The sequence below is a fragment of the Lacerta agilis genome, chromosome 6 (genome assembly GCF_009819535.1).
Source record: "Lacerta agilis isolate rLacAgi1 chromosome 6, rLacAgi1.pri, whole genome shotgun sequence".
In the NCBI taxonomy this organism is placed as follows: Eukaryota; Metazoa; Chordata; class Lepidosauria; order Squamata; family Lacertidae; genus Lacerta; species Lacerta agilis.
Window position 1 is genome coordinate 36,528,536 of NC_046317.1, and position 14,393 is coordinate 36,542,928.

Sequence of the window (14,393 nt, forward strand, 5' to 3'; positions counted from 1 at the left end):
GTTTGCTTCCTGCCTATGTTTATAAAACTAAAAAAATGTTGCTTCGAAAATTTTGTTAAATAACCAGTTCATAGAACCATAGACTCATCAAATTTCAGAGTTGCAAGGGATCCTGAGGGTAATCTATTTCAGCCCCCTGCAATGGAGGTATCTTTTCCCCAATGTTGGGCTTGAACCCATGAACCTGTGGTTCTTGCCATGCAGATGAGACATGCTTCCTTTCCTTAGGATTGTGTTCAGCTTTAAAATCCAGTTGGAAAAGTTCAAGTCGAAATTTCCTGGTGATATTGCACCTACAGTTCTTCAAGAGTTTGGGGCTCAATGTATGCTTGGCCAGAACCAATCTCTGCTGTGGTGTTCTTTGGGAGAAGGAACATGGAGTCTTAAGGCATTTGAACAAATATTACTGAATAATCATGGAGCAGATAAAGGCTTACTCTCAGCTCTTTATAAAATTATTTTGGATGCCACTGTAGGTGGACCTGCTGGGTTAGAAATTGTGCTGGGAACAAAATATCCAACCTGACCAATACAGCTGGGCATGTATTGATACAAGTGGGTTTAGGGAGAAAGTGCTTATAGAAAACTCTCAAATAATGCAACAGGATGTGCTCCTTACCCCAACTTATTATTCATCTTCTTCCAGTGAGTAAGAACAATAATGAAAGTTTGGAACAATTTCACCTGTATTGATCTGAATTCTAGCATATAGCCTTCCTGGAGAAACTCTCTCATAAATCACAGGTGTTGTGGGGGAGGGGGGGACAGAAAAGAGATCAAATTCCAGCTATTTGGTTTCTTTTCATTTGAACATAAGAATGGAGTGGGCATAGCTGTATAGCTCAAACAATATATATATATTGGTGAAGATATCCTGACATCCATTGGGAAATATTGTTTGCCGGTAAGAAATTTTGCAAGAAGGTAACAGAAGAGGAAAACAACTCCTAAATATTAAGGTGCTCCTTTTGATAACTTACTAAGTTTATATCAATTCTATTGTCATGTTTCATATCTCACCTTGAATTACCATTGTGCGATCTGGATAAAGATAGCAGGTGCAAAATCTCTTTGACAACATTTTCCCACAACCATAACTATCAACACTTGGACAACAGACAATTCAAAATGTGAAGGACTTACCAATGCATATGCTTTACATTGAAATCTGGGGCCTCCAACATGGTAGCAATAACCACTGAATTGATCTCAGGCACCTTTGCAACACACCAAGGCCTCTTTCTCCTACATTTATTATTTATTTTAAATGAAGGTTTTTTAAAAGCTTGGTTGTTTGGTTGGAAGTGAGGGTCTGTAAAAAAAATTTGTGCTTTGGGGTGTCTAGTTTATCTTCTTTTGGGTGGGTGCAAGTGTCTTGTTTGGTTCTGGGGACAGAGCTTTTCTGAGCATAACTATTATTTCTTCTGTGAAATAGGATTTTCTTGGTTCCCACAATAGTTTCAGAAATACCCCTGGGTCCTAAAAGATGGGAGCCTCTGGTTTCCACAGCAATAATTTAGCGAGTGGGTTGTTTCATACCTTGACCTCCAGCAGCAGAAGTTCATGCTTTGTAGCTTGCAGCCATTGCTCCTCCACGTGTACAGGGGCAGTAACAAGGGTTTCCTTCAGCTCCACAGTAGACACAATTCCACCTGTCCAGCTGATTATCATCAGTTTTTAATATTCTTGTATTTAAGATGGGGAACCAAGGCTAAGAGATCATGGCTTGGCTAAGACCAGTACTAGATGGTATGGTAGCACTCACTGGACCAACCTAGCCAACCTAGCAGTTCGAAAGCACGTCAAAGTGCAAGTATATACCTTCTGGCGGGAAGGTAAACAGCGTTTTCGTGTGCTGCTCTGGTTTTGCCAGAAGCGGCCTAGTCATACTGGCCACATGACCCGGGAAAACTGTCTGCAGACAAACACCGGCTCCCTCAGCCAATAAAGCAAGATGAGCGCCGCAACCCCAGAGTTGTTTGCAACTGGATTTAACTGTCAGGGGTCCTTTGCCTTTACTGGGAGGGGGGGGGAAAGCAACACGGCGGTGATGTTGGTGTGCTGTAAACACACCGATGAAGCCAATCCAGAGCTCCTGGCAATGCATTTGCATCGCACAACGTTTTCTCCTTGAAATATACTTGGAGTCAAGTGTGAATTTCATGCTCTTTATTCAGCTCGTAGTACCGGTAGCAATGAATGAAACTTTCCCCAAAACATCTAGCTATATATATATTATTTACACAATGGCCCCCGCGTGATTGGCTAATTCCGGGCTGCTCCTGTAGACCAATCAGGTTGCGGATTCACTTCCTCCAAAAGCCTTATTGACTGCTCCTGCAGTCCAATCAGGTCGCTGATTCACTTCCACCTCTAGCCATTTGGTGTAAGAGTCCACCATTATGAAGAATGTTTTTCACTGGAAGGGACCAGTGAAGTCCACGTGCAGGCGTGACCATGGTGCTTGGGCAGACACCCAGGACTGGACTGGGGCCCTTGGGGGATCTGGGTGGGATTCTTGGCAGGTCTGGCAGTGTTTGACCCAGGCCTCTATCTCTCCGTTGATCCCCAGCCATCACACATAACTCCTGGCAAGGGCCTTCATTCTCACTACCCCTGGGTGTGTCTCGTGTAGGGCTGTGAGGACCCTTTTGTGGAGGGGCTGGGGAACGATGACCCTGCTTCCCCATAACAGGCACCCCTTGTGGGCCAACAGTTCATGTTTGCAGGTTGTGTAGCAGTGAATTCTGGTCCGGGGCTGCTGCTGAGCCATCCCCTCCACACCCAGTCCAGGACATGGCTGACCACTGGCACTGGGTATGCATGGGCTGCGAGGGCCTTGTTTATGTTACATTTGTAGTCTGCGCAGATGCGGACCGAACCATTAGGCTTGACGGGTATGACGATCAGGGTTTCCCAGGGGGCATTAGGCACCGGCTCCAGCACTCCTTGCTCCACAAGCCAGTCCAGTTCCTCGTCTATGCAGGGTTTCAGGGTGAACAGGACTCGGCGGGCCTTAAGCCTGACGGGTCGTATGGCAGGGTCTAGTTGTAGGGCCATGGGGGGTGGGCGTATATCATCCCAATGCCCCATTGAAAACCCCCGGAAACTCTTTGCATATGGAATCCATGTCCACTTGCAAGCTAGTGTGGCTAGCCCCAGTGGTCCAAACCATGCCAATCCCAGTAAGCTAACGTAGGGGCCCTTGACTACAAGCAAGTCCAATTGCCGCTTCTGCCCTCAATATTGCACCCTGAAGGTCCCCACCCCCATTGTGGGGTCCTTACGTTTCTGGAAGTCCCGGAAGGTGAATGGGACCGGCCTGAGTTTGGGACCCCTGTTAGGGCACAGTTCCCTTAAGCTCCATGCCGAGATTATGGATAGAGTTGAGCCTGTGTCAAGCTCCATGCGGCACGGGGCCCCCTCTATCTGTACCTCTACATAAATTTTCTCTGTGTTGGAATGGGGCAACTGGTATACCTGGCAGTCCGTGATCTCCGTCAAGTTGCAATGGTGCGTTGGGCCCTGGGACCTGGGGCTCTTGGGTTGGTCATCTGATGCCTGGTGTCAGGTGGGCTGAACCTGACACACCCAGGTGATGTGTTCCGATTTTATGCACTGCCTGCACTCTGTGTTGCAGAAATAGCAGGTCCTCCTCTCGTGGCTCTCCCTGCAGCTTGCGCAGTTCCCTCCTTCTGGTCAAGGCAGCTGTGGTGTGTGCACTGCTTAAGTGTGCTGCTGCACTCGGTGCACCTCCTCCCTGTCGGATTCTGAGTGTCAGTGAGGTCTTCGTGATGGACCCTTGGTTGGGATGGGAGGCTCGGCCATGCCTCTTGTGCTGACCTTTCGGCAGCTTCGGTTGCCAGGGCCTCCTCCAGAGTGACCTGGAACATTAGAGGCGTCGTTGCAGCTTCTCATCCCTCAGGCCACCGACGAGGCGGTCACGCAGCATGTTCTCCAACTCTGAGAAGTTGCAGAACCGGGCGGCTTGGTGGAAGGAGGTCACAAACCCAGTTATGGTTTCCCCGGGGGCTTGCTGCTTTGAGTAGAAGGCATTTCGGCAAGCTACCACCGAGGGCTGCAGTGAGAAGTGCCCCTTCAGCCATTCCGTTATTGTTTTGTAAGAAACGGTAGCGATGTCTTCAGGCGCAAGGAGAGCCCAGGCGATTTTGAACGTTTCCTCTCTGTAGATGCTGAAGAATCTCGCCCTCTTCTTGACATCATTGGTGACCTCTTTAGCTTCTAGCAGGAAGCTGAAATGGGTGGCGTACCCATCCCAGTCTCCTGATGCTGGGTTGAATGGCGAGAAGCTGCTATCGGTTGCCATTCTGAGTTCTTTGGGTCCCGGAGCTGAAGCCTGGATGCACAGTGCGGCAGCGGTGCGGCAGGCAGCGGTGCTGTGGTGCTGTGTGTGGCGGTCAGCTCACAGGATCCCACCTTCGTCGCCAGTGATATATAGGTGGAGTCGAGTGTGAATTTCATGCTCTTTATTCAGCTCGTAGTAGCAATGAATGAAATTTTCCCCCAAACATCTAGCTATATATACATTATTTACAAATGGGCCCCGCGTGATTGGCTAATTCCGAGCTGCTCCTGTAGGCAAATCAGGTTGCAGATTCACTTCCTCCAGGAACCTGATTGGCTGCTCCTGCGGACCAATCAGACTGCTGCATTCGGGATCCTATTGTTCTAAGATTCAGCTCAGTACATAACACCCCTTCTACATGGTCTACTACAGGCTAAAACTATCTTAGTACAAGAGGGCTCTCCAATGATCCCTGACTGTTGACCATAAAACCTAGGGCTGTTGGGAGTTGGAGACCAAAAACATCTGGAGATGTGCTGGTTCCAGGCAGTCTGGTCAACTTGTTGCCAAAACAAAATCTAACGTATGCAATACTGAACAGAAGGCAAGCAGGTTGACTTCTCTAGCTCCTTAGGCAGCAGTCAGAGTTGCTGAAACTACCACTGGTTCAAACGTGTCAGGAACAGAAGACATCCTCCTTAGTAAACATTTTTAATTTCTTTATGGACAGTGCTTTGATTTGTAGTGGCAAAAACCCCTTCTTAGAAATGTTATGAAGGAAAGTATCATTTACTGTTTCACAAAAGTGAAAACAGGAAGGAAATATTCTAATTCAGAAAGCAGCTGTTCTCCACTGTCTTCCCCGCCCCCCTCGGTACAGTGAGTCATTAAGCAATCTCCTTCCTGCCTCTTTGTGGGCGTGATATATAATATATACAAACTTTGCCCTTATTTCAGGAACTTTAGCCAAGAGGGCAGGTGTGGCTGCTGGAGCTGGAGCAGAATCAAGTTTCCCTCGACACACAGCAGTCCGTTCTGACATAAGAACACAGAGAAGGGTTTGAAGATGCTGCTCCAGCTACTCTCTGTCCTCTGGGAGGCCTTGTCCCTGCAGGTCGTTCTGGTGTTTCTGGCAACATTTCTACTTATTGCTGATTACAAGAAACAGATTGGTCCAAGGAATTACCCCCCAGGGCCCACTCCTCTTCCCTTTCTGGGTAACCTGCTACATACGGATTTCAAGAAGCCTCATATTTCAGCAGGAAAGGTAAGGATAAAGGAAAGAGCTTTAGGGTGGTGTGGGATGTTCCTCCCTATAAGGTGCAGATCAAAGTAGGCACAAAATTGAGAAGATCCATTTGGGGATGCCCTAACAGCGATTTGTAACAAATCTGTGTCCACAACTGCCTTTTGCTTTCTATGGCTGGCAGAATATTTTGTGTGTGTGTGTGTGTGTGTGGTGTTGTTGTACATTGTCCTACCTTCACTCCCCCTTTATCTATGCAACAGCCCTGTGTGGTAGACTAGGCTCAGTTACTACATGCAAATAAACAGCATGTGTGAATAGATAGCAGGTGGAGGATGGAGGGGGCCTGTCCATGTACAGTCCCTGGAAACCATTTTGGCAACTCTGATGTCCCTTATATATTTGACGGCAATCAAAGTTTCCTTCTTCCATATAGGCATTCAAGAAACACCAGGTGCACACACATAAAATCTCAATTCTTCTTTCTCACTCTCCCTTCAGTCTGCCAACAATTTAATATATAATATATTTTAGAGGATATATCCTCTCTTGCATTATTCCTCCATCTCCATTCGGGTTCTAGGGCTGCTCAGTGATGCTAATACTCCAAAGATCAGGGAGAAGAGCCTGGACAAAATTGCAGTAAAATGTAAGGGAGATTCAGTGGTATAAACTGGAAAATACTATGTTGTGTGGAGTCCCCAATCTACACATGTGTCTGCACTTTATACTTTTGACAATTCAGGCGGTGGCTCTGTTTTTATATAGGCCTACAATTATATAGTTATGTTGATACATCTTCTCCTGATAGTATTTTGTCATGGCATTTGGCTAGTACAATAAAGCTTATTTACCTTACCATCTCCATTCAGCTTGCAGAAAAATATGGCAATGTATTTGGCCTTCGTTATGGAAGCGTAAGGGTTGTGGTTGTGAATGGATTACACCTGGTGAAAGAGGTTCTTGTCCATCAGGGAGAATATTTTGTAGATCGACCAAAAGCCCCTGTTCTTGATAAGTTATTTGGGTCGCTTGGTAAGTTTCCTTTACTATGGTCAATGATTTAGATTATTAAAATTGCTTTTTTAATGATATGCACTGATTGCTAAATCTACTTACTTGCTGTATGTACTTATTACTCCTTCCCATCTAGGGGTGGTCTTCTCTAATGGTCTCAGCTGGAAGCAACAAAGACGATTTGCCTTATCAACACTCAGAAACTTTGGTTTGGGCAAAAAGTCTTTAGAAGAAAGAATACAGGAAGAAAGCCATTTCTTAAAGGAAGCAATAGAAGCTGAGAAAGGTGAGAACCAGAAACAATAAAGCTGTGGCATATTTACGCTGCTATTTTCTATGAACAAGATCAAAAATACATTAGCCAGGGTGTGAAGCTCTTTGGCATTATTTCGTCACACAAATGTAGCTCTGCTTGGACTGTAATGACCCCAAGATGCAGAAGGGGGTGTAGATAGGAAGCTCCACAGAGGATGTTCTAGTTTCAGTGTGAAGTTCTGTGCTGGAACCTCAAGGCCACTGAGCTAGAACAGACTTAAGAACAAAGATGGAGTGTTTGGGCTGAGGAGGTGTGCAGATTTTGATGATTTTGACAACCAACATCACAAATAGAATAGGGTTTGAAGTGCACTCATTTTGGTATATTTTGGTATATACTATGTTTGAGACTCGTTACCCTTTTTTTGACAGCCATTGCTACAGAATAATCCTTACTGCACAATAATCCTTGTCTATGGAGAATATCAATGCTCACTTGAAATTATAAATGGGCCGCAGAGTCCTGGGTGTCCCGGGTTAAATTAAAAGATATAATGTTAATATGAAATGCTTTCTTCGGCTAAAACAAATCCTGCCTCATCAACACGCAACCACGTTCCCCACTTTCGGTTTTTGTTGTATGGAAGCCAGAAGCACCCAAATTCCTTCTCCACCATTTTCTCTCTCTCTCCAGGGCAGCCATTTGATCCTCACTTTCAGATTAATAATGCTGTTTCAAATATCATCTGTTCCATCACTTTTGGGGACCGCTTTGATTACCATGACAGTCGTTTCCAGAAGCTACTGCACTTGCTTGATGAGGCATTGCTTCTTCAGGGAAGTTTTTGGACTCAGGTAGGTCTTCTGATCCCAGGCAACCTCCCACATTTTTGGTGACTATTTGGACTATGGTAGGTCTTCGCTGAGTTCTTTGGCATAACCACAACACAATTGCTTGGGTTCCAGTCACATTACAACATTCTTGATGACTGTACAATCATTTGCTTTGGTCCTCCTGTTTCTTCATGTTCAGATTTCTGTTTTCCCCATGCTATTCATTCAAGCATCTTGTTCCACCCATACTCCTTTGCCCCATAGTGTTGTTTATAAAAGCACTGAAGATACAAAGGTTGGGATGTGTTCAGTAATGTAAGGTAGGTGGCAGAATCGTGTGTTACAGCACAGATCATATTTTAATGGGGGAATAACGTGTGTGGCTGAATAAAATCTCTATGTATGTGATCAGAGTGAGGCCATCACAAATAATAAACATAGAGTGAGCTGCCATTGTTCTGTCCCAGCTTCTGCCAACCTAGCACTTCAAAAGCACTGCGGCAGGAAGGTAAACAGCATTTCTGTGCACTCTGGCATTCATCATGGTGACCCGTTGAACCAGAAGTGGTTTATTCATGCTGGCCACATGACCCAGAATGCTGTCTGTGGAGAAACGCCGGCTCCCTTGGCCTGAAAAGCAAGATGAATGCTGCATACCATAGTTGCCTTTGACTGGACTTAACTGACCAGGGGTCCTTTGCCTTTACATGGATTAATTCTACACACCCCAGTTACAATCTCTGTGTTAAGATGCCTATCATTAAAGGGAAACTCTACATATTCATGACATGTGCAGGCATTGATACAAGCAATTTTCAAAATGGTAATCATCTTCATAATCAGTGCATTAGAAGGTGTGCTTGCAGAACTCAGCACCATGACGCCATTTGATTTGAAGTCCATACATTTCTACCCAAGAAGTGAAGACATTGCTATTGGGTACCATCGTAAGCACTGGTGAGTGCAATATTTGCTCTGGTTCCAAGAAAGTCTGCCGTCGTTGAGCCTGTGCACACCATCCTTTATTACTGCTAGCCTCTTTCCCATGACAGCAGCATGGTATGAATGTTTTTTGAGAGGGTTTTCCCATCACATATGTGATGTTAGTGTTGTTTCCTCAGCTGTACAATACCATTCCCTCTGTCATGAAATACCTGCCGGGGCCCCATCACACACTTTTTAAAAAATGGGATCAGTTGAAATCCTTTGTGAGAGGAATCATTGAAAAACACAAGGAAGACTGGAACCCATCTGAACCCAGAGACTTCATTGATGCCTACCTAAATGAAATGGCCAAGGTAAGAGATGTAAAGGGCAACAAGTATATGTATATATTTAATAATAATATAGTAGCAGAAGGCAGAGAAACAACATTAAAACCAGAACTAGTCATGCAGTTTGTCTGAGTGGCCCTTAATGGCTGACCACATTTCAATGTTTCCTTTGAGTTTATGACTTCAGACAAAATATATTTCTTCATGCACAGGTGGGTATACATAAATATGAAGTCATACATTTTGTGGGGAGACACCTCCCCACTTGTTCACTGCTGGGATTTCACCACTTGTCAGTTCTGAGTGAGAGCAAACAGTTGACATGACGAAAAGAATCATTGCTTCAGTTGTCTGAATAAACCTCCTCTAGGGCTTTGGCGTCCTTGACCAAAACAATCCCAAACTTCATGCCAGCATCAGTGATTCACAGGACTGTTGACCTTCCTAGATGCAGGATTAGAGTCACTGAATCCCCTGCTGATCTCTTGGTATGTGGGTCTGACAGTAAGATGGTGTTTTTAATGGCAGCTTAACTCCCTGGTGCCTTTTTGTTTTAAGGAGGATTCTGCTTCCAGTTTCCATGAAGAAAACCTTCTACATTCAGCACTGGATCTGTTTCTTGCTGGAACGGAAACAACTTCTACAACCCTGCGTTGGGGTTTGCTGTATATGGCCATTTATCCAGACATTCAAGGTAGAACTGTAGTTGGCTCATTTGCCTTTCATTACTTTGGGTTGTATATAACAAAGACCTACGGAAAGCAAACATCAATATATAATTTTATCATTTGAAGAAGAGTTTGGATTTGATATCCCTCTTTAACACTACCTGAAGGAGTCTCAAAGCGGCTAACAGTCTGCTTTCCCTTCCTCCCCCACAACAAATACTCTGTGAGGTGAGTGTGTCTGAGAGACTTCAAAGAAGTGTGACTAGCCCAAGGTCACCCAGCAGCTGCATGCAGAGGAGTGGGGATGCGAACCCGGTTCACCAGATTATGAGTCTACCGCTCTTAACCACTACACCACACTGGCTCTCACTTGTCAAAAGACCTTTTAGATGCTGAAAAGGTCTTTGACAAAATATATAAACAGTATATAGTGGCTGTACTAAACTAATGGTGGCTGGATTACCTTTAGAACGCATAAAATGGATTAAGATATTATGTAATTCGCCCACATCTAGACTAAAAGTAAAAGCCATGTTTTCTGCTACTTTAGAGGAGCTAGACAAGGATGCCCACTTTCACCTTTGTTTTTCTATATTTGCGTGGAACCCATAGCTTGCACTATTAGACAAAATAGGTACTGTTGATCTATGCAGCAGTACGGAATTCAGTTGAGTACAAATTGGTTTTATTTGCAGATGATATTCTTTTTTTTTTTATAAGATTTTTATTATTTTCCAATAAAACAAGAGAAAAACATAACATAACATAAACACCAACATTAACACAATAAAAACACATTACATAAACACAATCGACAAAAAGAACAATTAAAACAAAACCAAAACCAATACATACCTAAACTGGAACACCAATCTATCTCTTACTACTTAACAAAATCTAGTTTCTGATCTTCTAAAGGGACCTCCCCCGCTTTCCCTCCTCTGCCTTCAATACTAATATACTTTGGTAACATCCATTTTTAACATTGCAATTCATTATCCAACCTTTTATACTATCATAAAAAACTTAACATCTTATAGTATCATGAAACAATTATTAAATCAATCTTATACTTCTTTTCACTTAAGCTGCTGCTATTAATCAGTTACATATCTCTTCACTAATTCAAAATTCCCAAAATCGTAACATCAAAATCTTAAAACTTAACATCAAAATCCTAAAGTCTTAACACACTATCTTCAGGGTACCATAAATCCATCCTAATTCAATTTTTATCATTTTCACCCTATTCCCCTTCTTACCATTTTTCTACTCTCTCCCATGCCCCCCCACCATTCATCTTTACATTTCCCTCTGTTGTCCTTGTTCAGTGTCATCTTATAGTTTATAAATCTCCTCCTTGGGCGCCTGAAGAGGCACCAACTCTCCTCTCCCAGCAACTCCATTTCACAATTTTGATTTTCTTCCACTTGTGTCTTCAAAAATCTTCTCACCTTCATCTCTGGACTCCCACTCCAGAGACTGGATCTTGTAGCTCCAGTCAAAACATCAGCCCTGTGTCTCTCACTGCACCAGGGCCGTCCATTTACCTGGGGTTGCTGAATCAATTCGTCCCATTTCTCCAGCACCTCCCCCAGTTCCCTGGAGAAGTCTGCTTCCAAGTTATCAAAATTCTCCCAAATCTGGCTGGTCTCTCCTGCTCCACAACAAATTTTGAAATTACGCCCTAACCAGTCCATTTTCCGATTCACAAACTCCAATTGCAGAAGGATTTTTCTTTGTTCCTGGGTGATACCCGGATCTAGAATCAGTTTAAAAGCGAAAGCAAGCATGGTTGGAGAAGACAAAGGGTGTCAAATATCAGTAATTTTCCATCTTGCGTACTAGTTTTCCAGCGCCATTTTCCCTGAGACAAGGTGCCAAAAACAATTCCAAAAGCCACAGAAGAGATATTTCCAAAATCTTCAATCCCCTCACAGGGATTTAATCCATCTTCTCTGTCAAAGTGCTTCGTAGCAACATTGTATCTGGTGATGCAGCTGCAGCCACTTGAAACTTAATTACCTCCTCTGCACAACAAAGGAGAGGGACGGGCTTCCTTTTAACATCCCTCCCGGTTGCCAATTATTCAAATGTAAATCCAATTAGTCCCGTACTTACAGCAGCCGGGGTTCTTCTTTTTTCTTTGAAGTTAGCAGGAAAAGCTTGGTGCTCAGGTCTGGCAGAATCGCTGCTTTGATCTCCTGGGGGGGTGCATCCGCCTCTCCAGTCCCGTGTCGGAGCTCCGCTCGCTTGATTTCCCCCCCTTACGAGGGTCAATCAAGAGCAGAGACGGCACGTCTGGGACCCACGAGGCCGCGGTCCACGGGACGCTCTTCCCGTGGCTTTAAGGGGCCCTTGGCGCAGACAAGGAGACCCCTAAAACCCCCCGGGAGCGGGAGCTCTTTAGCTCCGCTCCGCCATTATCCGGCACCAAACCGGAAGCCTCTTATTTGCAGATGATATTCTTTTGTTTATTTCTAAATCCTCCTGTGCTGATGCAGATGATAGGTGCCTTTCCTAAAATATCAGGATACTCTGTTGACTGGTCCAAATGAAAATTGATTCCAATAAGTGAAAATTTGGTTACCCATTCATTTAAGGAGTATCAATTCTCTGTCTGCTCAAATCCATTAAATATTAAAGATGGGCCATCCCTACAGATCTTAGATAAAGTCTACTCTTCTTCTGTTGACAGAGGCTTTTCTTTTATTTGCAGCAAAAGTCCAAGCGGAAATAGATTCTGTGATTGGCCAGTCTCGCCAGCCAGTGATGGATGACAGGGACAGCATGCCGTATACCAATGCTGTTGTTCATGAAATTCAAAGAATAAGCAACATTCTGCCTTTCAATGTGCCTCGGTTGACAACAAAGGACACTACACTGTCTGGGTTTCATATTCCCAAAGTAAACATTAAGAAGATAAACCTTTTTTATAAGTCTTTCCTCTTCTCTTAAGATGTGAAAACTTGATGCCAAAGTTCTAAATCAGGGGTAGCCAGTGTGGTGCTCTCAAGATGTTGTTGAACTCCTTCTGCTTGAGCCAGCATAGCCAATGAGCAATGTCTGGCGTGTTCTTTGGGCACATCAAGATCTGGAGTGGAGAGAAGGGGTTATGGCTAGATAGACTTTTGGCAAAATGGATTCAAACTGCAGTCTGTACCATTTGCATGGATAGCTAGTTTCTTTATTAATGACCCAAACTGCAACAACTGGCATCTTGTGTTTCCTATCCTACTTTGAATATGTGTTTTCATGAGATGCAGTTCAGTGAATTACTTAATAATGAATAGAAAATATCCCATTCAAAACATCCTTTCTGAGTTGGACTTGGACCTAGGAGGCTTGGTGCTGCTGTAATTGCACAGATCAAAAAAGAAAGAGTTCTCTGCTCGTTTCAATCTGCCGTCTCTGCTTCTTCTTTGACAGGGAAGCATGTTGGTCGCCAACTTGACCTCAGTGCTCTTTGACAAGGATGAATGGGAAACACCCAATGTGTTCAATCCTGGCCATTTCCTAGCAAATGGTCAGTTCAGGAAAAGGGAATCGTTCCTGCCATTCTCTGCAGGTAACAAAAGTTTATGTGTGGCTCCTTGGAATTGCAACAGATATTACATGATGATGGCTTGGTTGCTGGGAGTCTGGTGTATTGCTAAAATGGTTGTGTAGGGTTCAGCACCCTATTGGGGCCAGTGGTCACATGTGGGATTGTGAGGAAGTACTGTGGATGCAAGTCACAAAATGGCTACCATAGGAGGTGTGAAGTTACACAACATGGTGTTTATATACTCTTCCCCTCCCCCCACCCAGTAAGCAGTGTGGATTCTTGAGGTAATATTTACAGACATTTTTCTCAGGTGCCATAAGTGGCAAAGGTGCTCCACAAGTGGACATTAGATGTATTTTTTCCTAGTTTCCCCAAGGAAGAAAAACCCATTTCAATCTTGAACTTGAGGAACTGAGCTCTGGTTCCACATCCTTGGCTAAGATATATGCAGATTAGGTAGATTCCTAATAAAATATAATTGAATTTGCTTTTTCTCCAAAACTGCATATGAGATAAATTTATGTAACTCAAGTATATCTATTCCAAGTTCAGTAAAACCATGATCATATTTGTTCAGTGTTCCTATTTGCTTGACTGGGAAGTAAGACCGACTTCCATTTTTATTTTGCAACAACATAATTATTTTTTAAAATTATTTGGTCTGCCCGTGTTATTTAAATTGTGCCACTCTTCACAGTAGCAAAAGCTCTCCACTGAAACAGTCTTTTTCTCCCTCACCCCCTTCTAGGAAAGCGAGTTTGTCTGGGAGAGCAGTTGGCGAGGACCGAGCTCTTTATTTTCTTCACTGCCCTAATTCAGAAGTTCACTTTCCAGGCTCCAAAGGATGTGACATTAAGCTGTGAATTTAGGGTGGGTCTGACTTTGTCTCCCCTGCCATACCGGATATGTGCATTCGCTCGCTAAGAGGACCCATTTTACATCATTGCCATTTCTTCAATAAGTATGATTAATTTATGGTGTAGGAACAGAACTGTGGCTTAATCCTAATTGATTGATTTGAATAACAGAATTTGATGAGGGGATGGAGCAGAGATAGCAAACAAGAAGTGAAACTAGACCAAGAGTCCTGTTTTCCTTTCCTCTCTCAAAATGCAGTAGTTTCAATTCTTCAGCTTCATTCTTAATGTGGTTGAGTAGACGTGTGTACATTGTAAGGTTAGTTAACTATCCAAGCAATTTTCTTTGAGTGCCTGGACTTTAGCCCAACTCCTTGCATTTGATATCC

At 43.8% G+C, this 14,393-nt stretch overlaps 1 protein-coding gene across 1 annotated transcript; it reads left to right on the forward strand.

Moving 5' to 3' along the window:
• Positions 1 to 5,177: 5,177 nt before the first annotated feature.
• Positions 5,178 to 14,127, forward strand: LOC117048300 (cytochrome P450 2J6-like). The gene is made up of 9 exons (XM_033151970.1): positions 5,178 to 5,573; positions 6,425 to 6,587; positions 6,706 to 6,855; positions 7,519 to 7,679; positions 8,780 to 8,956; positions 9,491 to 9,626; positions 12,320 to 12,507; positions 13,030 to 13,168; positions 13,896 to 14,127. The coding sequence occupies exons 1-9, from the start codon at positions 5,373 to 5,375 to the stop codon at positions 14,069 to 14,071; spliced, it is 1,491 nt and encodes a 496-aa protein (XP_033007861.1). The 5' UTR covers positions 5,178 to 5,372; the 3' UTR covers positions 14,072 to 14,127.
• Positions 14,128 to 14,393: the final 266 nt, after the last annotated feature.

What these genes read in the sequence shown, in the direction of transcription:
- LOC117048300 (XM_033151970.1), top strand. Translation starts at nt 5,373, where the DNA reads ATGCTGCTCCAGCTACTCTCTGTCCTCTGGGAGGCCTTGTCCCTGCAG. An exon ending in AGCAATAGAAGCTGAGAAAG is followed by an intron (nt 6,856 to 7,518) that starts GTGAGAACCAGA and finishes CTCTCTCTCCAG; the next exon opens with GGCAGCCATTTGATCCTCAC. An exon ending in GTTCCTGCCATTCTCTGCAG is followed by an intron (nt 13,169 to 13,895) that starts GTAACAAAAGTT and finishes ACCCCCTTCTAG; the next exon opens with GAAAGCGAGTTTGTCTGGGA.